General features: G+C 36.7%; 3 protein-coding genes and 1 pseudogene across 4 annotated transcripts in view; 2 read left to right on the forward strand and 2 right to left on the reverse strand.

The window, feature by feature from the left end:
• Positions 1-149: 149 nt before the first annotated feature.
• Positions 150-4,612, reverse strand: LOC107672240 (ankyrin repeat and BTB/POZ domain-containing protein BTBD11-B pseudogene; annotated as a pseudogene).
• LOC107672239 (cryptochrome-1-like) lies at positions 4,441-16,243 on the forward strand. Of its 2 annotated transcripts, none has more exons than XM_016465337.1 (13): positions 4,441-5,176; positions 10,305-10,413; positions 10,539-10,681; positions 11,059-11,243; positions 11,329-11,417; positions 12,359-12,499; positions 12,628-12,939; positions 13,033-13,184; positions 13,307-13,509; positions 13,585-13,686; positions 14,255-14,350; positions 14,443-14,493; positions 15,054-16,243. In XM_016465337.1, the coding sequence occupies exons 1-13, from the start codon at positions 5,019-5,021 to the stop codon at positions 15,137-15,139; spliced, it is 1,827 nt and encodes a 608-aa protein (XP_016320823.1). In that variant the 5' UTR covers positions 4,441-5,018; the 3' UTR covers positions 15,140-16,243. The 2 variants fall into 2 exon arrangements, with proteins under 2 accessions (XP_016320823.1, XP_016320824.1); XM_016465338.1 differs by having other exon boundaries at positions 14,258-14,350.
• Positions 16,244-16,663: 420 nt separating this feature from the next.
• On the forward strand, positions 16,664-19,843 carry LOC107672313 (dihydrofolate reductase-like). The gene is made up of 6 exons (XM_016465454.1): positions 16,664-16,912; positions 17,855-17,904; positions 18,016-18,121; positions 18,703-18,829; positions 18,922-19,037; positions 19,468-19,843. The coding sequence occupies exons 1-6, from the start codon at positions 16,806-16,808 to the stop codon at positions 19,544-19,546; spliced, it is 585 nt and encodes a 194-aa protein (XP_016320940.1). The 5' UTR covers positions 16,664-16,805; the 3' UTR covers positions 19,547-19,843.
• Positions 19,844-23,775: 3,932 nt separating this feature from the next.
• Positions 23,776-25,500, reverse strand: part of LOC107672312 (transcription termination factor 2, mitochondrial-like) — a 6,123-nt gene continuing 4,398 nt past the window's right edge. Inside the window, exon 3 of the mRNA XM_016465453.1 lies at positions 23,776-24,993. Coding sequence (XP_016320939.1) covers positions 23,801-24,993 — 1,193 coding nt within the window. The 3' untranslated portion in view covers positions 23,776-23,800. The remainder of the gene's footprint in view (positions 24,994-25,500) is intronic.

A 25,500-nucleotide genomic window follows, 5' to 3' on the forward strand; every position in this document is an offset into this window, starting at 1 on the left:
CTGCTCCGATCCAGTAGACCAAGCAGGGCAGCATGTTTGAGGACAAAAAGCAAGGGATCAAATGACCTCCTGTCCTCTTCCCCATTCTTCCTACCATATGGGGCTCAGAGTAACGAGCTGAATAAAAAAGAAATCTGTTCATTTTAAAAGCCTGTTGAACTGCTTTTCAAGTGCTGAACTTACCATTGGCATTTTTCCCACATGTGAGGTGCTGATAGTGCAAAAGGAGGCCGTACAACTCCGAGTCATTGCTCAGAGCCTGCTCAAAGGATTCCAGTGTGAATTTGGGGATCCCGTTATCCTTCTCCACCACCGAGCTATTCAACACCCGGCTGAAGACCTCTCGGAAGAGGCTCTCCATACAGGCGGTCAGGTATATGGCCGCATGCTCGTGGATGCGAGCCGCGACCCTGCTGTCCACCATCCACCTGAAGAACCTCCCCACGGAGAAGACCAAGCCGCATCTCTCCGATTTCCCCCGGCTGAATTTATCCTCGGTGCTCATGTTGAACATGGACAGCGCGCTGAGGGCCGCGGCGATGCAGTTGACCGAAATGGTCCACGATAGAATCATCCTGATGGCACTTTGGACTTCGTATTTGGTGCATTTGCCGTAGCGCAAACTCAGCCGTTGCGCTTCCCTGGCGATCCTCACCAGCGCGCGGCTCACGAGCGTGGAGAGGCGCGCCAGCAGATCCGCGGAAACGGTCCCGAACCTCAACTCTTCCTCCTTGTTGAGCGCGTTCTCCACCTCCCCGAGGCTCCATGGCACATCCTCAAGCTCGGGAAGTTTCGCACAGTGTCCGGAACACTCCAGGGTCTCGCCGTCTTCAGCCAGGACGGTGTTGACGGTGTCTAGGCTGTTGTGTCGACTGCGCATGGAGTCGGTCAGATGCCAGCAGTGCCCTCCATGTGCATAGGAGATGTGCGCCTCGGAGTAGCACAGAGACAAGCTGGATGACCTGAAGGAGTCCGCGGCTCCACCGTAACCCGAATCCAGCGTCAAATCCTCCAGGGTCCTCGCCACGGATTTACCCCTTTTTGCCATAACTGCACTTCATAATGTCCACAAGGCTAAAAGCAAGGGGAAACGTTCCTTTGCAAACAAACGCCACTGCTTGGCTGCTTTATTCTGTCCACAGTGTTATTGAAAAGGCACAGGCGAGTTCCCAGATTGTTGCGTTCACTGTTGAAAATGCGCCCCCAACTTTGAAGGAGCAGTGGTGTTGTTATGGCACACACTAGTGTGTTTGAAGGCTGCGAAGCATCAGTTGGAGGAGGAGCCACATACAGTACTGCATCCAATACGCTGACGGGGCCATTGCTGCGTACGGTTGGTTTTGAATTCGCACGGTGCTGCATGATAGTTCTGTGTACTTCTGTTCATCTGGAGATCCCCTCTAAAAAAGTTATGAAGAGATGTTAGACCGTGTAAAAATGAAACTCCCATGTTGACACCAACGTAGGCTATATAAAGTATTAACCAAAGTATTTCTTAGTGTTATGATATAAAGGTCATTGAACATTATTTATTTATTTAGATATAGATTTACATAAAGTACTAAATAAAGAAATTTGGTATTCTGAATAATTTAGATAGATAGATAGATAGATAGATAGATAGATAGATAGATAGTGATTTTTATAATTTTGCTTTAAAATGAAAAGTTGCAATTAAGTAAATTCACTACTGAACTGCTCATTAAACCCACTGTTCCCAGAATTTTTTACTCTGATAAGATTGCATTCCATTTACTAAGAACTCCATCAGTAAATAAACTGTAATCGGTCTCTGGAGTGAAAGCAGAGCTTTAGATCTAGTGGTCTTAAGTGGCCAAAACAAACAGATAGACTTTATACAACTAGTAGTCAGCATGCATGAAACTGCTCCGATCCAGTAGACCAAGCAGGGCAGCATGTTTGAGGACAAAAAGCAAGGGATCAAATGAACACCTGTCCTCTTCCCCATTCTTCCTTCCATATGGGGCTCAGAGTAACGAGATTCCTATTCATTAATAATGAAGAGTATGCATAATATATCAGTCATCTTGAATGGAGGCTTCTTGTTAACTTCACTCCCACATAAAAAGGTCATAGGTTTTCAATGTAAAACTAAGGATAAAAGTGAGACATCAAGCACTTCTTATTTTCCTAGTAGCTTTGACCAATGTAGTAAGAAAGTAGCACAAAGTAAAAATAGCCTACTAAATAATAGACATAACTCAAAATGACATTAAGACATTTATGTTTAATGACTTAAGAGATTGCAATAGCATCAGTGACTGTAACATAAGAAAGCAAAAAAAAGATGCTTTTAGAGCTGAAATACACTTTATCATTTAAATGTTTTCAAACCTGCTTTAATAAGAGGGGGCCATATTTTACTCAACACTGACCTCTCTGGATAACAAAAAATTAAGACTATAAGAGAATTACTTAACAGTTTGAAAGTGTAACTTGTTTTTTCCTAATGAAACGCACTGAACCTCATAGTTTCATTACAATTCTATTTTTATTCTGATAATTAATTTGTATCTCATACTTATTCTATTAAGAATATCAGATCAAGAAACTATTTGAGATACGTTCTTGAATTTAGGATTTTGTCGTGGTAGACTGCCATCTAGTGTTCAACCAAAGCAATCATCATGTCTTATTCACTCAAACGACAATAATAGTCTGAACTCAGACATCAGTCAGTGACATTACAAATTACCCTCATTCACCTGAAATCTGTCAGTAATTTCATAGGGGATGAAAGATATAGGTTATATCAAGTTGGTTGACATTTAGGTCTCTCCAGACTAGTTTCCATGATTAACAAAATGACCACCCCTGATCTCAAATCAGCAGTAAAGCAGTAGAAAAGAGGCTTGATCTTTAAATGATAAATTGCTTCAATTACTTTATTGTATGTTAATGTTCTCTGTATCTATCGAAGCGCAGACCTAGTCAATAAACTAATTATATATTGGATCAATATAGTAGTCCCCTTTGTGAATTGCTGTTTTTCTCAACATATTGATCTTTCATCATAGGCTATTTACTGCCTCCAAATACAAGATTTGTACCAAATGAACTATCAATGCTCATGTGAAGAAAAGTAATATCACATTAAAATTTGAAAATACTTTGCAACATATTATGCTACACTGATACAACAAAGCGATCAAACTGTTTCCATTGCCCAGGAAAAAAGATAATCAGTTGTGCCTGATGAAGACTTGACTGGTCGAAACTTTGTGCTGTTTGTTAAATAAATTTTTGGAGCTGTAATTTCAGTCTGCAGACATTATTTTTTCTTTGTTTATTTGTTATTTTTATATCCTGCACCTGAACCCAAGGCGGGTGTTTTGAATGTCAACACATTTTTGCATTTGTTTGATTTCAGGAAAAAAAGATACAACGAATAATGTAAACCTTTTATGACAACATGCCCCAATAGTGTTATATACTATGGGGTAAGTTGTCACAATAGAACCTGCCATTATAATCTATTACATGCTTTGCAGCAAATTTTCAACAGTAAAAGAAAAAGAAAAAAGAAAAAGAAACAAAGGAATATCTCAAATGAAATTAACAAAAATGGAAAAAATGGTTTGGCCAATAAGCAATGAAATGAAAAAATCAAGGCTTTATAAAACTTGTATAACATATGTGACAACTTAACCCGACCTGGTTAATGACTGACACTCTAGTCTCCAGAACACATTCCTGCCTTTATAATGTAATTGCCTCAATGCATACCAGTGTGGTTTCATTGTTTACCCATATCTATAGCCGATAATAGGCCTTTAATATTATTGTAATTTTAGTTTGGAGGGTTTTGCACTAGGTGTTTGAAACCAAAAAAGAAAATTATTGATAGAGAAAACAGGTATGTTACTGGACTTTTGACTCAGATTTTTACTAGTATAAAGCCCTTGTGACAACTATCCCCAGTCATTACTATATAGTAGCTTATTATGTATTAGGCTATATAACAATTACATAATTTATTATTAGACTGCTACTAGTTCACCTTAAATTTGAAGTGATGTTACGGCCATAATAGTTTATACACTTAAAGTGACGTCCTACCACTAGTGCACAAATATGTACCCTAAAACTCATCCGTTCCCTTGTGCCTTTGTTCATGTGCCTATCCGGGTACTCACGCCCTGTCCAATCAGAGTCGAGCAGTAACATCGGCACAAAAAGCTTTTTCTATGCATTTATCTAAATGCACTATTATCTTAAGTGACCTTTACACGTCATGGTAAAACATAATCGAGAACATGTAATTAACTTGACAAAATCTGCCTCAATTGTGATGTTACCAGTGCTAAAAGGCGCGAGTCTGCGCGAGCACGCCGCAGAAACGTGATGGTCTATTACGTGTGCCGCGCGTATCTGACCAATCAGCTGCGTAGGTGCCAGTTTGCGTCAGTGGGTGGGCGGAGTCGACTAATAGCTGACGGTTCACGGGGTGAATTAAAATTGACATTCAACTAAAAGACAACAATAGTGTGGATATTCATCTCTAATCGACGCTTGTATTGACATATGAATAGAGAACGTGTACTTACATATGGATATAATCTGAGAACGCATATATTTAACGTTTTAGGAAGAAGTTAAACGGCTGTTGTTGTTTTCTGTCTGTCTTCGTGAGTCCATGTTGACGCTCGCGTGCGTTCTTTGTTGAGGTTTTCCTGTGCGTGTTTTTGTTTGAAATATCAATCCGTCAGTTTTACACTCAGTGGCGCGTGTTTTGTCTAGGCGTACAGTCTAAACGCACTGAATTCGCTGATGCACACGCATCGTGTCAGTAACGGTGTGTAAAGCAACTATATGAATTTTCGCTGTGTAATTCAGCCGACACGAGCGCAGAGATCTAGCTTCAACATGGGAAAAGTTTTTCTTGAGCAAGGCTGAAAAAGACGTAATCAGACCAGACTTTATACCTGAATTGAGAAGCCAAGTTTGGGCGTTGCTGGAGCATTCGTGATTTCAGAAGGCGCTGCGGTACATGAGTAATGGTGGTCAACACGATCCACTGGTTCAGGAAGGGCTTAAGGCTCCATGATAACCCATCTTTGCGGGACTCTATAATAAGAGCAGATACTCTGAGATGCGTTTACATACTGGACCCCTGGTTTGCAGGATCGTCCAACGTGGGAATCAACAGATGGAGGTGAGTTTCCTTTGGATTCAAGCCCGTGTGTGCAGAGAACATCAGATCCTGTGACAAACCAAGTTGTCTATAAGTTACTTACACTGCTGTTCAAAAGTTTGGGATCAGTAAGATTTTGTATGTGTTTTAAAGAAGCCTGTTCTGTTCATCAAGGCTGTATTTATTTGACCAAAAATGCAGAAAAACAGTAATATTGTAAAACAGTATTACCATTTAAAATAATGGTTTTAATATACTTTAAAATATAATTTATTTCTGTGATGCAAAGCTGATTTTGCATCATCATTACTCCAGTATTCAGTGTCACATGATCCTTCAGAAATCCTACTAATATGCTGATTTATTATCACAGTTGTGCTGCTTATTTTTTTTGGAACCTGTGATACTTTTTTTCAGGATTAGGCCTATTTGATGAATAGAGTTAAAAAGAACAGCATTTATGTAAAATAGAAATCTTTTCTAACAATATAAGTATTTATTATCACTTTTTATCAATTTAACACATCCTTGCTGAATAAAAGCATTAATTTATTTAAAAAAAAAAAAAAAATACCCCAAACTTTTGAACGGAAGTTTATATTGTTACAAAATATATATATTTTGAATAAATGCTGCTCTTTTTAACTTTTTATTCTGAAAAAACAAAAGTATCACAGGTTCCAAAAAATATTGTTTCCAATACTGATAATAGATAAGCATATTAGAGTGATTTCTGAAGGATCATGTGACGCTAAAGACTGGAGCAATGATGCTGATGAAAATTCAGCTTTGCATCACAGGAATAAATTATATTTTAAAGTATATTAATTAACCATTATTTTAAATTGCAATACTATTTCACAATATTACTGTTTTTTTTTTCTGTATTTCCGATCAAATAAATGCAGCCATGATGAGCAGAAGAGACTTCTTTAAAAAATTACAAATCGTACTGATCCCAAACTTTTGAACGGCAGTGTATGTTTTTTAGTACTTAATAATAATAATAAGTAACACAGTAGTAAGTAGTATATTTTCACTTTCATTTCATATTCATAGGTACTAGTAATTTAAACGACTGTTAAATTATATACTTGCTACTAGTGCTTATTTGTTATTACTAATAAGTAATCCAATAGTAACTAATATATTTTCACATTAACTAGTAACCATTAATTAGGTACTAGTAATTTAAACGACCAGAATCTATTAAATTAGACACTAGTCATTTGCTACTAGTCCAGGGCCTGAATTTCCTGTTGTAAAATGGGGGGGAATTTCCCCTTTAGGTGGCTCTTCTGGGGGGATTTTTTTATTTTGAGGGGGGAGTTAGGGTATTTTTTTAGACATTTTTAAACTACAATTATCCAACCTAAATGTTTCGTCACCCAGTGTATTTGTATTTGTGTTTTACAATTTATAATGTTGTTGATTCATATTTATATTGTGAGGAGGATTCTTAAAAATAACTTTGATTTCAAATTCTGAATTGAATTTATTTTAGCTAAAAAAGACAAGTAAACAATCAGTAATAAAATAATAATAGATAAATGACAAGCAATGGCACAAACAAATACAATAACAAGATACAACTAAATTAAGTTTTTCAGGTAGGTATAACAGTAATATTCAGGTACAGAAATACCACAAAAACTGAATAATCTATTTAACTTTAACTGGTTAATTAATCTATTTAACTGGTTAGTCTTCAGTGTATAATTAAACAGACAGCAGCAGGTTTTTTTTAGGTTTCTCAACTGTTTACATTCACTTACTAGCCTATATACCGACAATGTTTAGTATAAATCTGTATTACTGTATTAAATAAACTGTTTATGTGAATTTTAACTATTTTCTAATTTAACAGATATGTTTAAATTAGTAGTATTTTAGAAATTAAATTCTATATCAATATGTGGTTTAGATGATAACTGTTCACTTCAGACTAGTATGTATTCCAGTTGTTGTTGGTACCTTTTCCAGTATTACTAGTAATTACTCATCAGGTAGGTACTATTATTTATTCTCATGTACTGTAGACTGGTACCCATGTCTTGTACAAAAGGTATTAGAATAAGCACTAGCAAAACTGGAATACAGTTACTAGTGACTAAAAATAAGTACTAGTACAGTTTCTAGTGAAATCTGAATATGTACCATCAAAAACTGGAATACATACTAGTGAAGTGAATAACCATAGACCCACATAAAATTCAGTAGCATAAATGAACAGTTTGTTACCAGTAACAGTGGAAATAGTTACCTGGCGCCAATATTTATATAATCTATTCAATTAGCACTAGCAATTTCACTCGTAACTGTTGTATAAATACTACTACTATACTAATCAATACTAATATTGATTGAATACTAGTGTCTCTCTCTCTACAAATATACACGCATACATAGTGACTAGTCAGTACTAGTATCTTTTCAATTTCACTAACACACACACACACACACACACACAATGTTGGAATGTGTGGTTGAGATTAGGATTTTAAAAGCTGAATTGAGTGCAGATCTGCATCTGAATGGTGAAAGTGATCTTTCATTACTGTCAAAATGAATAGCTCAGGATGTAGCGGAGTTTCTGTAAGCTGTGCCATGCTGTGTAAAATATATAGCTTAAGAAGCTTTACATTTCCAGTTTGTTTATTTATTTATTTGCTGTAAGCTTATTTTTCAATTAAAAATTTTACTTGGTGGCTATGAGTAGCCCTTTCTTAAGTAGCTATTTTAAAGACCATTTCATTAAGTTTAATATGGGATTGTTTTACCATTTTGTAAGGACTTGTACAATACCAAAAAAGTAAAACTGCCATTCTTTTGGTTTACTGTTAGTGCTGGGTGGCTATATCTTTATTAGAGTGTACTATGTGGTGGGATATCCTTGTGAGATGCTTGAGCGGTCACCCTCATAGCAGAGTTATGATATAACGTACAGCTCAGCCACCTCTCCTCTCCCCCGGTGCAGGACGTGAAGAAGTAGGTCAGTTTGTTAGTAGATCCTACTTTTCCACCTCCTTCAAACAGCCTCTCGCCTACGGTATGCCACCACTCCTCTTTATGGTTGCTAAACTGTAACCAAAATTACAACCCACACAAAGGCTTTTTTTTGAGAGGTCACGTGTATAATTTGTCTATATTTGTGTCTTACATTTCACTGCTGGTCATATATTCTCTATATAACCATGTATGTGACAAATAAAAAAATCTTGAATCTTGAGTCTTGTCCCCTGAATTGCCCTGCAATACTTTTGTTCTTTTGTAATAGGTCTATGTGTCAAAGACACCCTGGCTGATGTCCTAGTAATATGTTTGATTTTACATACACATGCACAGCCTATTTGTGCAGTCCAGCTTGACAGGAAGATATTTATTGTTTTCTATTTGAATATATATTAAAATGTAATTTATTTTTGTGATGGTAAAGCTGAATATTCAACAGCTATTACTCCAGTCTTCAGTGTCACATGATCCTTCAGAGATCATTCTAATATGCTGATTTTCTGTTCATTAAACATTTCTTTTTATTCTCAATGTTGAAAAAGATTTGGCTGCTTAATGTTTTTCTAACAAGCTAAAATTTGTACTGGAAGACAAAACATGTAATTCAGACTTGTAGAACAAGCTGCATGTGTGCTTTCATGTGCAGATCCATTGAAATGGCAGTGACATTTTCATCTTGATCTGGGATGTGCTGTAGCGGATCAGACGTCTTTAGGAAGGGTCGCAGACAAGCTCAACTAGATGCTGCTGATACACAGTGTAGCGAATCAGCTCATGGGGAAATATGAATAATTAATCATAACTAGTTATAATTAATTATAAATATTTAGATCTGCTTAGATATTTACTTGACCTCTCAGGGTCAACTGTCTGTCAATTCTAAGAACGTTAATTTCCTGATTAAGGTAAATAACTTTCTTACTGTACAGTTCTACAGAGAGCCTGTAGCATAAATCGGCATGATTAAGGGACTCCAGTTATGAGCAAACAATGAACAACGTCAAGTGTGATACAAGACTTTATTAACTACATAAACACTTAAACTAGTCTAACATACTACATAAACACTTAAACTGGTCTGACATACACATACACACACACACACTCACACACACACATTTGGTACCGAAATACCGGGTCTTTTGACAACACTAAGTGCAGCTAAAAATAAAATCATGCATGCTATTTTACAGTGTGAGGTTTTTACTGGCTTTTTTAACCAAACAGTGACCATGAAGTTTGATAAGGTCTATAATAATCTAATAAACAACCTAAATGACTAAACGGATAAACTGAATTTTTAGCCCCATGCAACATAATAAGATCATGAGGTCATGCCAACTCCGTGGGCATTTTTTAAAAGAATGAACATTTTTCCAGTTATGCCAAGCTCTAAAATAATTTATTGGGTAGAAATTGTGAGTAAAAATATTTTAAAAACTCTTATTCTTAATCCTTATCCAATATATCACGAAGTAAGGGTCATGCAAATTCTTGAGTTAAAAAGAGCAGGAACCCTGAAGAACATTCAGCTCTTAAAACTTCTTAAAAGTCCTGAAGTGTTATTATTTTAATTAATTTTCTTTAATGTATAGAATTTGGGCTAGGGGCTTTTGAATGTTGTTGTGGACCAGTATGAGTTCCATTCTTCTCAAAACAGTTGCCGTTAGCCATTGAATTCTACAGTATTATTATTATATATATTTTTTCCTGTACTATAGAAATCAATTGCTACCATAAACATTCTTAAGAATATCTTCTTTTGTGCTCAAACAGAAGAAAGAAACTAAATGATGACAGAATTGTCATTTTTGGAAGAACTATCCTTTTAAGAAACCCAGGTGTAGCATACTGTGAAGCAACTTTTATTTCTGCACAATGTCTGTTTTCACTTTCTTTTTTAAAGAAAACTTAGGCAGTACACTGTCGGTAAACTAGTATTCCATTCCATTCTAAACACAGCCCATGAAATGCAGAATATAACCAATGTGTTTGTCTGTTAGTGCCCTCTGCTGGACTAGTCAGAAAAATCTCACTCTTGTTCCTGCAAGAGGTTAAAATGAACAACTATGTCTATCTAAACTACTGTTTAATTTGCTTGTCATTTATTAAAATTTGATTACACTTTGTATTACAGGTTTTTGCTGCAATGTCTTGAGGACTTAGACGCCAGCCTTCGCAAGCTTAACTCTCGCCTCTTTGTCATCAGGGGACAACCCACGGATGTCTTTCCAAGACTTTTCAAGGTTAGCGAACAGACCACCTTAGCCTATTCAACAGTTTTGTGTAAACTCTCTGTCAGTACATGCTGTTCTGTGTCTGCCCCTTATTTGACTCTGCATCTCTCTTTTTTTCTTTTTTTTTCCCCTAGGAGTGGAAAATCACCCGGCTGTCATATGAGTACGACTCCGAGCCCTTCGGGAAGGATCGTGATGCAGCCATTAAGAAGCTGGCCACTGAGGCAGGGGTGGAAGTCTTCGTCAGGATCTCCCACACACTCTATGATCTGGACAAGTGAGTGTATCTGTAATCATTGCCATATGCCTATATGACTCCCACGTAGTTGTCAGCAGTCCTGTGGGAAGCTGTTGCCCATCATGCCTGATAGTTAACTCTTTATTGAGAATGTTATGCAGACAGATAGTGAGATCACACAGATACAGAGATTTTTAATCTATCATATGAATATCAAAAAGAAATGGCATTTAAAATACTAAATATTGTGTTACACAAAAATAAAAGTTGTGTGTTCAAAAGCATATTAGCATTTGTTGTGGGAAACATGTAAGTTCTTGTTATTGGCTTTGAATTTTAGTATCCTGACAACTCTGAAATGCCATAATATTGTGTACATATTCTAATTGTCCCATGTGTTCTCTCTGTGCCTCTAGGATCATAGAGTTAAATGGAGGACAGTCTCCTCTCACCTATAAACGATTTCAGACGCTCATCAGCAGAATGGATCCTGTGGAAATACCAGCAGAGACTATCACGGCTGTAGTCATGGGCAAATGCGCCACACCAGTCAGCGATGACCATGACGACAAGTTTGGCGTTCCCTCGCTGGAGGAGCTCGGTGAGACACCCGTGTTCCCTCCCTTTGCATGTATGTGCATGTGTCTGCTGTAAATGAGATTTTGAATGAGTATTTGTGTCTTCAGGTTTTGAAACGGATGAACTGTCCTCAGCTGTGTGGCCTGGTGGAGAGACAGAAGCTTTGACTCGACTAGAGAGACACCTGGAGAGGAAGGTAGACATGTGCTCTATTACAGTTTTTGCAGTTATGCTTTTATTGTATTACACCATATTTATTATAATAATCATCGCGCACTCAGCAGGGCTATTATAGTTAGCTAAAACTATAAACCATAAAAATTTGCATTAATTTAAATAAAATAAAAAAACTTAAACATTTTATTTCAGCTAGTTTCCAAGACAACATTTTCATTTAGTTTAACTTGATGTACTAAAATAGCGTAAACTAAAATGGAAATAAAAATGAATAAAAACTAGATATATTTGAAAACAACAACAAAAAAACGAATAAAGAAGACAAAAATACAATTATTAGCGTCAACTAAAATTAACATGAAAGCATAAATTGTAAAAAATAAAATATAATTTAAAATATGAACAAAAACTCTATGCATTAAATATAGTTTATGCATTAAAGTTTATGGATTACATTGATTAAAAGTGACAGATATTTATAATGTTATAAATACATTTTAAATAAATGCTGTTCTTTAGAACTTAATATTAATCAAAGAATCCTGAAAATAAAATATCATGGTTTCCACAAAAATATTCAGCAGCACAAATGTTTTTAACATTGATAATAAAAATAAATGTTTCTTGAGCAGCAAATCAGCGTATTAGAATGATTTCTGAAGGATCATGTGATGCTGGAGTAATGATGCTGAAAATTCTGCTTTACCATCACAGGAATAAATTACATTTTAAAGTATATAATAAAATAGAAAACAGTTATTTTAAATTGTAATAATATTTCACAATATTACTGTTTTTACTGTATTTTTCAACAAATAAATCCAGCCTTGGAGAGCATAAGAGACTTCTTTCAACAACATAAAAAAAAAAAAATTCTCCAAACCCCCAAAACTCCAAACTTTTGACCGTTAGTATAGTTTGTATATATTAACTACTTCCTATTGGGCTTTTTTTTTTCAGGCTTGGGTGGCTAATTTTGAGCGTCCCAGAATGAATGCTAATTCCTTGCTGGCCAGCCCCACAGGCCTGAGCCCTTACCTCCGGTTTGGCTGCCTCTCCTGCAGACTTTTCCATTTCAAACTAACAGACCTCTACAGAAAGGTAAAGGTGAACAACACCGTCTTACTCTGACTTTTAAGGTATTTTTCATCACTCTGATAACCGATCATAAGATCTTAAGTGGCTGACAAGTTATTCTCATCCTTTTTTTCCTGGCTTTTCAAATGCAGGTCAAGAAAAATAGTGTCCCACCACTGTCCCTTTATGGCCAGCTGCTCTGGCGTGAGTTCTTCTACACGGCTGCCACTAACAACCCACACTTCGACAAAATGGAGTTCAATCCCATCTGCGTGCAGATCCCATGGGACAGGAACCCCGAAGCTCTGGCGAAGTGGTCAGAGAGCCGGACTGGTTTCCCGTGGATTGATGCCATAATGACCCAGTTGAGGCAGGAGGGCTGGATCCACCATCTGGCCAGGCACGCTGTAGCTTGCTTCCTCACACGTGGAGACCTGTGGATCAGCTGGGAAGAGGGCATGAAGGTACTGCAATCATTGTTCTGAATTTCAATAAAAGAACTGTTGTTGCTTTCTGTATTAAAATCTATATTGATTTTGTTTGATTTGTTTTTAAAGGTGTTTGAGGAGTTGTTGCTGGATGCAGACTGGAGCGTCAACGCTGGAAGCTGGATGTGGCTTTCATGCAGCTCATTCTTCCAGCAGTTTTTTCACTGTTACTGTCCGGTGGGCTTTGGTCGACGTACCGACCCAAATGGAGACTATATAAGGTACCACTCTTAACCCTTGCTGACATCCACAAACATTCAGTTAAATATAAATTACCAGTTTATTTCAATATTGAGACCATTCTCTTTGAATGCTTATTTTATTATTATGATTATTATTACAGACGCTATTTGCCCATATTGAGGGGCTTCCCTGCCAAATTCATCTATGACCCTTGGAATGCCCCAGAAAGTGTTCAGAAGATCGCTAAATGCATAATTGGAGTGCACTATCCTAAACCCATGGTTAATCACGCTGAGGCCAGCAGGATAAACATCGAGCGAATGAAGCAGATTTACCAGCAGCTGTCCTGCTACCGGGGCCTAGGTAAGAAAATGCAGAGCTTTTTCAAAACCCCAACTCTTAAAAAATCTCGTTTAACTTTCTTGTAATGCTTTTCAGGGCTCCTTGCAACTGTTCCATCCAACGCAACCAACAATGGATATGGTAATGGAGCAGGTCCTTCCTCAGGAGACGACACACAGGAGAGCACTCACATTACAGGTAAACCAACAAGCACATTGTCATACTCATCTTATAATTCATCTCTGGAAATGTCTGATAATGCTGAGAGCTTTTGCTGTAATCTAGGGGTTTCCAAATGTTTTCATCAGCCGAACCCCTTACATGTAAAATATATACTTGAAGTACATAAGTTAATGACACCTTTATGGTTCTCTGGTTATTGGTCACATAACCAGTAAGAAAATGGAATAAAATGCACTTGTATTGTAAAATATTGAGTATCATTATAATGATTTTAAATACATTACAAGTTACAATACTAATATTGATGCCTAAAAGTTGTTGATTTTCAAACATTTTTAAGCTTTAAACATTTCAAATGCTCCGTTTTATTTTGGCTGAAATGCTGTTAACTTCTGTTCACAAAAATTTTGGAAATTATGCAAACGTGTAAATAAACTATGTGTAAAGAACCCCCGTTTTTGTGAAACCCTGGTCTAATTGATCCAATTTTAGTTATATTGTGCACTTTTATTCATCATGTGTATTGGCAGTTTGGTTCATTTCAGTTATACTTGTGTTGGAATATTTACCCTTTCTTTACCAGCAGTGCACCCATCACCAGCAAGTTCTCAACCAAAATTCTCACCATTTACAGTGTCATGTGATCAACTGTCTGTCAACAGTGTACAGCCACAACCAGGTATGTATTGACAGATGCATGGATTTTGAAATATAATAAATGCTGCTTACATGTGAGGCTGCTTTATTAAGATGTCTGTCTTTCCGATCTAGGTTACTCAGGTGTTGGTATGGTTGGACAAGCTCACAAACAGTCACAGAGAGGTGAGTTCTGTTCAAACGGTCTCGGAGGACTCCTAGCATATTCTGAACTCAAGCTGTCTCACTGTGGCCTAAAATGTTTTCATTTAATTGAACTACACTATATAATTTGTTCTTTGTTGTGATTTGCTTATAACAAGTCAATGACAGGCTAGTTTAAACACACCCGATCTTGCAATGAAAAGAAGGGTTTACCTCATGTTTGTGGAGGATTATATTTTGATGAAAGCACAGACTTTTCAAAATCAGGGCTATTGATCTGTGGACAGTTACGCTACCATTCAAACGTTTGGGGGTGGTAAGATTTTTTTTTTTAATGTTTTTGAAAGATAATATTGTGAAATATTAGTACAATTTAAAATAACTGTTTTCTGTTGTAATATATTGTAAAATGTCATTTATTCCTGTGATGGAAAAATAAATCTTTTGTAACATTATAAATGTCTTTGTCACTTTTGATCAAAGTTTAAACTTTAAACTTTTGAATGGTACTGTACAATTTCCATGCCACTCGAACAATGATTTTGTAAAAAATTACAACCTCAAGCTGTTTTTGTGTTTAGGGAGAGGGACAAGTACTTTGAAGCGGCATAGTGAAGACCGAGCTTCAGATGGTTTGTCGAAGATTCAGAGGCATGACGGTAACTAGCTGCTTCGGAAGCAAGGATATACACACACCTCTCCTCAGACTAGTGTTTGGACCTGTCCTGAACCGTAGCTCAAAGGACAATGTCTCCGCATGCCATATCAACTCCTCCATGCTTTGCTTTGCCATGGTGTCATTCTGCTTATAGAGCTTGAGTTAGCGTTGAGGTCAAATGTGGTGGCCCAGGGAACTGTCAACTAAGCTGTTTGACATTGTATAATGTATGTAGTTACAGAATTTAAGATGTCTACATTTTTGCAAGCTGTATGTTGATTAATTGTGGAGGAAAATGTTGTGTAGTATTCACGCAATCCAAATGTCAAACATTGTTTTCTCTTTGAAATTGTGTGTATCTACCATACCATTTGATGTCCATTTGTGCAATGTTGTTGCAATAACTGTGTTTTTAATAGCGATCATCGGGAGCAAACTGGCCACTAATTGAGAATCTTTAAACTAGTCGTTCTTTGATAAGTCAAACGATTTGATTTATCTAAATGTTCAATTCTAATTTATAAATAGACACATTAAAAGGTCTTTGCAGTCCACAGCAAAAATCTGTATATTTAGTCAGATTTTTGCTTTTTATAACGGAGTAATTATCATTGAGGCCTGTGGCTCTTAAGCACAAGTGGATTTGTTTCAAGACAATTGCAGGGAAACAAACCTACTATGTATGTAAGTGTATACTGTAAGTAATTCAGTCTGCAAACCACTGTACATAACTTTTTTCTTGCTTATTTACAGACTTGCTGTTATATTTTTTATATGAGAGACAATACCTTTTTTTGAATGTTGTAATTTTGTCTTTATAAATCACCATTAAAACATGATAGACCTGTTACAGTGCTACAGTGATTATGAGAGCATGTTCATCAGTATTCAGTATTATTGAATTTATTTTGATTTTCTTAACATTCATTATCAGTGTTGGCTATTAACAGACCACATGTAATCTGTTTTACACGATCAGATTACTATTATGTTTGTATGAATTACATGTGGGTTGCATGACCTGTCAGACGAAGTCAATAAATTACTTGTTAATCTGTTTGTAATTTTCTAATTGTGACCCTAAATTTTAAAATGTACATGCACAGTAAAGACACATGGAAAATATCTCGGAGTAATGCAGTTCTTGCCTTCCAAACATTAATATGACAGTATGCACTACCATTCAAAAGATTTTAGAATATTTTATAAAGTTCTATTTTATAACGTCTCACCAAGGCATTTTATTTGATCAAAAATACAGTAAAAGCAGAATTATTTTGAAATATTGCTATAATTTAAAATAATTATCTATTTAAATATATTTTAGTAATTTTTCCTGTGATGGCAAAGCTTAATTTTCAGCAGCCATTACTTCAGACTCGCCACAAAAAAATCTATTTTACTTGTCAGACTTCTGTTTAAGGAAAGGTATAATAAAAAGGTGTAGTTAGAATAATGTTACTTTTTTTATTTATCTGGTTCTTTAACCTGTAAACACCATTGATTACAGACAGCCACACCCATGGTGTCACATGGTGACTCAAGCAGATGTTTAAAAGCTCCATAATCTAACTGGGTTGAGGTCGAGAAGGATGCCAACACCTCATCTAAAGCCCAATGGACGACGGTAGTTTGTAACATAAACCAGATAAGCTGTTCTTAGCGAAAGTCGTAAATGATGAACATCGAGGGGGAGGAGATGCGCAAACCAATCCGGCTCATCGCGGCTGCCTGCAGTGACATGGGCATAGGAAAGAACGGACAGCTTCCCTGGAGCCTTCCGTAAGACATACTCAGTTACAATGCTCTCTCAATCCAGCGATTTTGTCCAGTTGGAATCGCTCTATTTTATAAGTTATGTTAGATATGAATGAATAGTTTGGATCAGTAATCAGATGAATTCATGAACGACGTGACGTGACGAATATTTGATCGGGAACGGTCGACGTACACTTTGGTGTCCAATTCCTTTATTAGCATTCGAGGCATAAACTAGTTATATAGCAATAACTAGTTTAAAAACATCAAATCGGTGTCTGTCTGATTACAGCGGTCTTGTACCTTCTGGACTGTGTGCAACAATTTAAATCCATGGTACAAGTTACAAGTTTTTGTAAGATTGTTTCTTATTAAGTTCAAGTTTTTGTCTCTCTCTGTGTGTGTGTGTGTGTGTGTGTGTGTACACACACAGCTCACATAAAATTATTTTGATCTTTTTATTTTGAGATTTCATTTTGAAATGTTTATTTTTACCACTTGTCATTTTGAACATTTTCTGCACCTCTTTTTTCTCTCTCTTTCTCGTGGAATATGTCACTGACCTTTAGACCTCTCAAACTGAATGTCAGCAAGTTTTTGAATTAGAGAGATGGAAACTTCGAGCCCCCCAGTGCCCGCCCCGTTTGAGATAAGAGATAACAGCATGTGCAGACAGGGGCTATAGACTATTGGGAATTTCTTTATCTTTCTGGTATATGATATTATGTTGGTATGAGCCTTCTCAACCATACCTATTAAACAGGATCAACGCATGCAGTGTGATGCAGGATAACTTTGGTTCAACTCTGATTTGGGCACACAACCCTGCTTTTTTGAAAGCTATAAACACATCAAAGATATTTGTCATGCAGCTCGAATTGCATTTTGCACACTTTGCTGTTATCAAAGTTGAATTAATGTGTCAAATGGCGCACAAAATATCTAATGTGCTCATGTTGTTTACAGAAAAGAATTTCAGTTCTTTATGGATACAATTACAGCTGTTTCAGCACCTGGTAAGTGTCGTTAAATGTTATGTTTGGTTTGATTTATATTTTAGTTAATGTAATTTTAACAGTATAATTAACAAAAAAAAACAACAGTTCTTTTTCTCTGGTGCACATCAGGGAAGAAGAATCTGGTTGTCTGGGGGCGAATCTGCTGGTTCTCCTGTTCTGAGACGGTCTTCCCTTTGGCCAACTGCATCAATTTGGTATTGAGCAGGAAGCTGATGTAAGTATGTTCATTTATAAACATTTTTATGCAACTGCACTGCAGTTTGGGGTCAGTAAGATTTTTTTTTTTTTAAGAAATCAACACTTTTGTTCAGCAAGGATGCATTAAACTGATCAAAAGTAAAGACATTTATATGTTACAAAAGATTTATATTTAATATAAATGTTGTAATGTTGTATGCTTTGGAACTTTATATTCATCAAAGAATCTTTGAAAGAATGTATCACAGTTTCCACAAAAATATAAAGCGGCATGACTGTTTTCAACATTTATAATAATAAAAAAAATCAGCATATTTAAAAGATTTCTAAAGGATCATGTGACACTAGCGACTGGAGAAATGGCTGCAGAAAATTCAGCTTTGCATCACAGGAATAAATTACATTTAAAACATTTTAAATTATAATATTTCACAATATTATAATTTTTCTTTTTAGTATTTGCTCAAATAAATGCAGGCTTGGTGAGCATAAGAGACTTCTTTCAACAACATTAAAAAATATACTGACCCCAATCTTTTAAACAGTAGCGTATATTATGATTTCTGTATTTATTTACTGTATTCTGCATTACTTCAGTGCAGTGCCTCCACGTGCCCACTGTCTGTGTAAGGATTTCGGATCAGTAATTCACCTGGCTTCTGAGCCTCCCTTATGTCACATTGTGGAGACCATCTGGGTTTTAGGAGGCCCAGAGGTGTATAAGGTGAGAAGCCTGATTTATGCAACATGTATATACAATGTAATAAGTGTAAATTTATACAGTAATTCAATTAATATTGTAACTGTGCTATTTAGGAAAGTCTTGAGCATCCATGGTGTGATCTCATCTATCTCACTGACATCATGGCCGACTTTGACTGTGATGTCTTTTTCCCAAAATTTGACCGCAATGTTTTCAGAAAACAAAAGGGGTAGGATTATCCCCTCATTTATGATTTGAGTTACGAATATAATAAGGCAACACTTTACAGTTAGGTCCTATTTGTTAACATTAGTTAATGCATCGTCTAACATTAACAATGAGCAATACATTTGCTTCAGTATTTATTCATCTTTGTTAATGTTTGTTCATTGTTAGTTCATGTAAACTCAGGTCCATTAAATTAAATGTACAGACACAACTTTTGATTTCAATAATGTAGTAAATGCTGAAATTAATATGAACTAAGATTAATAAATGCTTTAGAAGTATGTTTAATTGTGAGTTCATGTTAACTAATGTAGTTAACTATGTTAACAAATGGAACCTTGTTGTAAAGTCTTACTGATAATACTTGCCTCATATTATGCAGCAAATGCATTGTAATTTGTCTGATTAATTGTTGATTTTCTTTATATAAGCTTTCCCGGAGTACCAGATGAAATTCATGAAGAAAATGGTATTAAATTTCAATTTCAAGTCTTCAAGAAAGAAGCTTAAAACTGAAGCTGTGAAGAGACCAGACGGACAAACATGATACTGGAATTGTTTTATGTTTACATAATCTGAAACTACGGAGCCCCAAAGGGGACATGGTGATAGAAATAAATATGAGAAAGGAGGGAAAAATGCATTTGTGTTGTCTCGCAAATGTATTGCTTCCCCCCCGGAAAAGCTTTACGTTCTTTCGCAAAACAGTTGCATTCTCTCGCAATAGTATTAATTTCCCGAGACATTTTGCGTTTTCTTTTTCTTTGTTGCATTCCCTTTTGCGCTCTCTCGCAAAACATTTGCATTCCCCTGAGAAACTTTGTGTTCTCTCGCAAAAGTGTTGCATTCTACCAAAAAAAATTGTGTTCCTTCACAAAACATTTACATTCTCTTTGAACTTTGTAGAATCTAACAATATTGCACAGAAGAACACTTTATCTCAAAGGCTCTGTTGAGAGCTACAGTATGTAACTTGGTGGACTTCATCACCATCCAAACCATAAGCATTTCAAAGCGGCTAGTTCTTCATATAAACCATGTGAAGATCATTTACCTAATATCTAATATCTTTTTTCATTACATAAGAAATCACACCACACATGATCTGAAACAGCAGATGCACTCAGACAATGCTGCCAGTGATGAGCACCGCTTCTCTCACGATTACACATGCGACAAGTTTGTGACCACTAACCAGATCCACTGTTACTCATCTCATGCGCTCATGATTTTTGAGGGGGCACGAGTGGGGGTGGGGGGGGGCTTGTCATGTGACTTGTCATGTGACAGCAGCCACAATAGCACTGTATAAATGATATACAGTAATAGGCTTATTACCATTTTTCTTTTCAGTCTCTTTATTTTGCCGTGATATCTATCGCTCTCATGACTTTAATACTCAAGATTTAACAAAACTATACTTTCTAAATTGCCTATGTCAAAGTTAGAACATCACTACAATATCTTTATAGAACAATCCTAATACTGAACATGAGTCATGTTTTTTCCTTACAAAAATTAACCATGCTTTTATTATAGTAAAAGTACAGTAACCATGGTGTTTTTGTTTTTTTTTTGGCAAATGGATTACCATTTGTATTTATTTTTACTACAAATTCCATGGATAAACTATGGTTAGTGTAGCAAAAACCATGGTTAATTTGTGGTTACCATGGTTTAACAATAGTAACCATTGTCTTTGCATTTATAGTAAAATCATTGTTAATTTTCATAAGTGTTGTGTTGTTGTCTGCCCTAGCTCCCCCTAATAAACTATGGCTAGTGTAGCAAAAACCATGGTTAATTTGTGGTTGCCATGGTTTGACAATAGTAACCATTGTCTTTGGATTTATATTTCCACAGACACACAGAACGTGCAGGATTCATATATTGTCTTTTCGCGGCTTAATATTCAGACACTAGTCCATATCGCGTTTTGATTCAAGTACACTGACCTACTTTTCATTTATTCGTCCAAAATGTGGCATATTCCGTCCGCGTTAGGCTATAGGAATTCCGTTTTTATGACTGGATTCTACGAACCTAGTCTAGCCAGAGTTCAGGCACTCTCAAAAACGCCCATTTAAATCACTGAAGCTGTTTACACTGTGAAATGAATAGCTTACATTCGCACTCACATCTGCGCAGTCCAGCGAGCTAGTAAACAAAACACCGCGTTCAGCGATGACTCATCTGAACGTCTCTGATTGGCCATTGCATTCATAAGCGCAACAGAATCGTGTGTGATTGACAGTGTTGGGGAGTAACTAGTTACATGTAATGGCGTTACGTAATTTAATTACAAAATAAATGTAACTGTAATCAGTTACAGTTACTAAGAAAAAATTATATATGGTTTGTGTATAAGTTACATACCATCTGCTGTTAGTAGGCTATTAGTTTTTCTGTCGTGTATGTTATGTAGGCAGTGTATTTAACTTCTTAGATTTGTGATATCGTTCTATACACTAGTTTTTTTTTGTAAAATTAAATCTTTGGTGCTATAATAAAGTTTGTTTCTAATCAAAATTAAAATGTAAAGTGTGCAGCAACTCATTGACCACATTTAATAGGATGTTATTATTATTATGTTTCTATATATCTGAGTGATTGTCCAGTATTCATTGTGACAGTGAATGACTCTCCCCACTAGATGGAGTCTGCAGCTAGGATGAAGTCCTGCTGTAACGCTGCAGTCAACCTTTTGGGGATTTTTTGAGGTATATAACTGGCCTTCCCAAACATGAGTTTGGCTCACCAGTCATTTCACACAAGATCCTTTTTTAAAACATTCTCAAAGCATGCTGGATAACATTGAAAACATAAAAGCAAAAGGGATACATACCAAATAATTAGACATTTGTGTTAATTGTTATGCTGACAATATAAACTTCAAAAGTTTGGGGGTCACAGATTTTTATTATTATTATTAAAACACATGTGAATAAAATTAAAATATATTCCAGTTATAAATGTGCTTCTGATTACAGATTGCCTGGGATTACAAAGATTTGCATTTGAAAGAAAACCAGTTCGAAGGGAGCATATTTTGCTTTTTGGGTTAAAAGAATTTCTTAATATGAAATTCGAAGAGTATGATAATAATAATAATAATTCATTACATTTATATAGCGCTTTTCTAGGCACTCCTCAGTTGGTCAGAACAAACGTGGCAGACTTGTTACTTGCTTGTTCAAATGGCAATATACGCTGAAAATTCTTATATGGGTCATATTCCAAGACGTAGGCTAGAATCTGTGATTGCGAAGTACAGTAACTATACACACCGGTGCGGTGACTGACTGCCACACATACTCTTCAGAACATTAGATTCATCCGCGCTGGGCCGTGCCGACTCACAACCCAAGCAAGCTAGATAATTTCGCACACAGCTGCAATTCCAGGTTTTCAAACAGAGATGGCGACAAAGAGGCAAAACTTACAGACTGCAGCTTTAACAAAACATTCGACAATTTATTCCTTTAAGCAAATTAATAAAATAAATAAATGTATTCATACAGAAAACAAACAAAGGAAACCGCTGTTAATATACTGTTTATAGCACATACCATTTTAATTATGGAAACCTGTTTCTGCCATGCAATAAAAAAAATTGTAATTGCGACTTTTTATATCAGAATTCAGACTTTTTTCTCAGAATTCTGGAATATAAACTAAGAATTGTGAGAAATAAAACAGAATTGTGTTATGAACTCGCAATTCTGATAAATACAAACTGTGAGATGTTTACTCAAAATTGCGAGATTTAAACTCAAAATTGCAAGAAATAAGTCAGAATTGTGTTATAAACACACAATTCTGAGAAAGATAGTCCAAACTGCAAGATGTTAACTCAATATTGTCAGATATAAACTAGGAATTGCAAGATATATTTCTTGCAATTCCAAGTTCATGTCTCACAATTCTGACTTTTTGCTCAGAATTGGATATAAACTCACAATTCAGAGGAAAAAAACTAAAAATTGCTAGATACAAACTCAGAATTACGACAAGTCAGAATTGTGTTAAAAATTCGCAATTCTGAGAAAAAAAAATCTAAATTGCGTAATGTTAAAGTTGCAGTCCGTAACTTTTTTTGGTTAAAAATGATCTGAAATCAATATTTGAGCAAGTACATAACCAGCCAGTGTTCAAAACTATCGCCTTACTTTAGCCCGATTCACAACAGTTAGCTACTTAGCTTATAATAATGTTTTCTAATTTGAGTGGTACGGGTAGGTTTTCGCGGGAAATTCGAGCATGGCGCTGTGTCATTACGTCACTTCTGTAAACATAAAGAAGTTGTCCCGGCTACTAGGCTATCGCATGTGAGGATCCTGCAGGTGGAGGATTGTTTATAGCCTTTTCTCACAGCAGAGGGAATAATTAAATGTATAATTTTGATGGCGGATTGTAATCCAGAAAGGACTGTGTTTATGAAACACATGTGAATGAAATTAAATTATATTCCAGTTTTAAATGTGCTTAGATAGCCTGGGATTACAAACGATTTGTATTTTAAAGACAACCAGATTCATCCGCGCTGGAGCCGTGCCGCTGCACAACCCACGCAAGGAAGATCATTCCGCAGACAGCTGCAATTGCAGGTTTTCAAACAGAGATGGCGACAAAGAGGCAAAACTTACGGACTGCAGCTTTAACTCAAAATTGCCAGATGTAAACTCGGAATTGTGAGAAATAAAGTCAAAATTGAGATAGAAAGTCATAATTACTTTATTTCATGGTGGAAACAGGCTTCCATGCTTAATCTTCTGTTTGAAGTGGAGCTACTGGATTAAAAAGTGGCCTCTCTCGCCTAAAATGCAACTTCCCATAGCTCACCTCAAAGTCCTTCTTGGTGCCGTCGAGGACTTCCAGGCTACCTGAACGTACATCATAACCAAAAGAGCGCAGTTTCTGAATGCGATATTGAATGATCTGCATTGTCAGTTCTAACACTGTGGGAGTCTCCATGATCTGCTCCATACTTACTCCAGCAGTGAGGAGGCCTTTGAAGCGATCAGCTAGTATAGGCACAGAATAGTATAACAAGGCTGGACACTGAAGTACGATCTGCCTGAGCTCTGCTTCTGTGCATCCCAAAGTCTCCTGGGAGTAGTTGAGGGTGAGTCTCATACTTTCAGGGTTCAGCTCAGTAACATATCCCTTCAGTTTGGAAAGCAGCCGGAAGAGCTCATCGCCAGTAAAGCCCACGGTGCGTAGGAACGCCAAGTTATCGTGCAGTACCTCTGGAAGCTTTAGAAGCACGTAGGGATTCTGAGTAAGCAGCTTCTGCAACCAGGTCTTCATGTTGTCCTCCTTCCCACCCAAGTCCAAATAGGTCATCTGCAGGGTCTGGATCATCTCCTTGTTTTGCTTCATGGGTCGGCTGAAGCTCTGAGGGGCGCTGGCCATGAGCTTGCTAATGATGCGTTTGTTGAGATGTAACGTCTGGAAATACGCAATGTTAGCTTTCTGGTTGTCGTGATCGGAGGACGAGGAGAAAAACGAGGTGGGGAATTTTTCAATGATTCCTACTAGATCCTTCTGGCTGGTGCACACTGACATCCACAGCTTTTTCTGAGCCTCCATTTGATCAGGTTTACAGAGGATGGCCTCAGGATGGAGTTCCAAAATGCGGGCGATAACAGGCCCACTAGCCCCCATGTCCCTCAGCAGAGTGGCGGTCTCGTTCACGTACACGGGACTCTGGCGCAACACCCAACCCTTCAGCTTCCGGACTTTACTGATGTCTACAGACAAGTCGTACAGGGCGTTTATGGCAAGCGGGTTCTCTTCTTGAACGATCGAGGAGCAGGGCCTCGTGAGAAGCAAAGGAGTCACTTGAGCCCGCTGGCAGTAGAGACACAGCGATGTCGAGACTAATCGCAACATGTCTGCACAATCTACAGGTCTGTGGGCGGGGCTGTTGTTTGCATTGCATACAAGTAATGTGCCTGAAACAATTGGAAAAACATATCAGAAAATCTACTTCAAGTCTCAAACTGTTTTAATTAAAAACTTCCTCATTCCCATTTACTCACGTAAAGCTGATATCACATGCAGTCTTTCGAGTGAACAGAATGAGCATTCAGACACTACAAACCATCTACTTACAGGATAAAGAATTGTCAGCAGAAAACAACTAGCTGTCTAATTGCTACCATCCACAAAATGCCAATATCACAGAAGAGCAAAGTTATTTTACACCAACACCTAAGATAATTTAGGCTACTTATGGTAACTAGATATTAGCTTTGGAGAAAACAGCAAAATAGTAAGTAACTAGTAAGACAGTTTCTTTATAATGAGATCATGACATATTTTTCTTGGGATTGCAAAGAAAAACACTAGATACCTTGAGGGTCAAGGATGTCCCAATAGTTTTTGAATGACATTTATGAGACGACACTATTAACCCTCATGCTCTGTTTGGGGTCTTTCAGGTCATATAAATAAATTTA

The sequence above is a fragment of the Sinocyclocheilus anshuiensis genome, unplaced genomic scaffold (genome assembly GCF_001515605.1).
Source record: "Sinocyclocheilus anshuiensis isolate Anshui unplaced genomic scaffold, SAMN03320099.WGS_v1.1 scaffold997, whole genome shotgun sequence".
Taxonomy (NCBI): Eukaryota; Metazoa; Chordata; class Actinopteri; order Cypriniformes; family Cyprinidae; genus Sinocyclocheilus; species Sinocyclocheilus anshuiensis.

What these genes read in the sequence shown, in the direction of transcription:
- LOC107672239 (XM_016465337.1), top strand. Translation starts at nt 5,019, where the DNA reads ATGGTGGTCAACACGATCCACTGGTTCAGGAAGGGCTTAAGGCTCCAT. An exon ending in GTGGGAATCAACAGATGGAG is followed by an intron (nt 5,177 to 10,304) that starts GTGAGTTTCCTT and finishes TTTGTATTACAG; the next exon opens with GTTTTTGCTGCAATGTCTTG. An exon ending in CCAAATGGAGACTATATAAG is followed by an intron (nt 13,185 to 13,306) that starts GTACCACTCTTA and finishes TTATTATTACAG; the next exon opens with ACGCTATTTGCCCATATTGA.
- LOC107672313 (XM_016465454.1), top strand. Translation starts at nt 16,806, where the DNA reads ATGATGAACATCGAGGGGGAGGAGATGCGCAAACCAATCCGGCTCATC. An exon ending in TACAGCTGTTTCAGCACCTG is followed by an intron (nt 17,905 to 18,015) that starts GTAAGTGTCGTT and finishes GGTGCACATCAG; the next exon opens with GGAAGAAGAATCTGGTTGTC. An exon ending in GTTTTCAGAAAACAAAAGGG is followed by an intron (nt 19,038 to 19,467) that starts GTAGGATTATCC and finishes TCTTTATATAAG; the next exon opens with CTTTCCCGGAGTACCAGATG.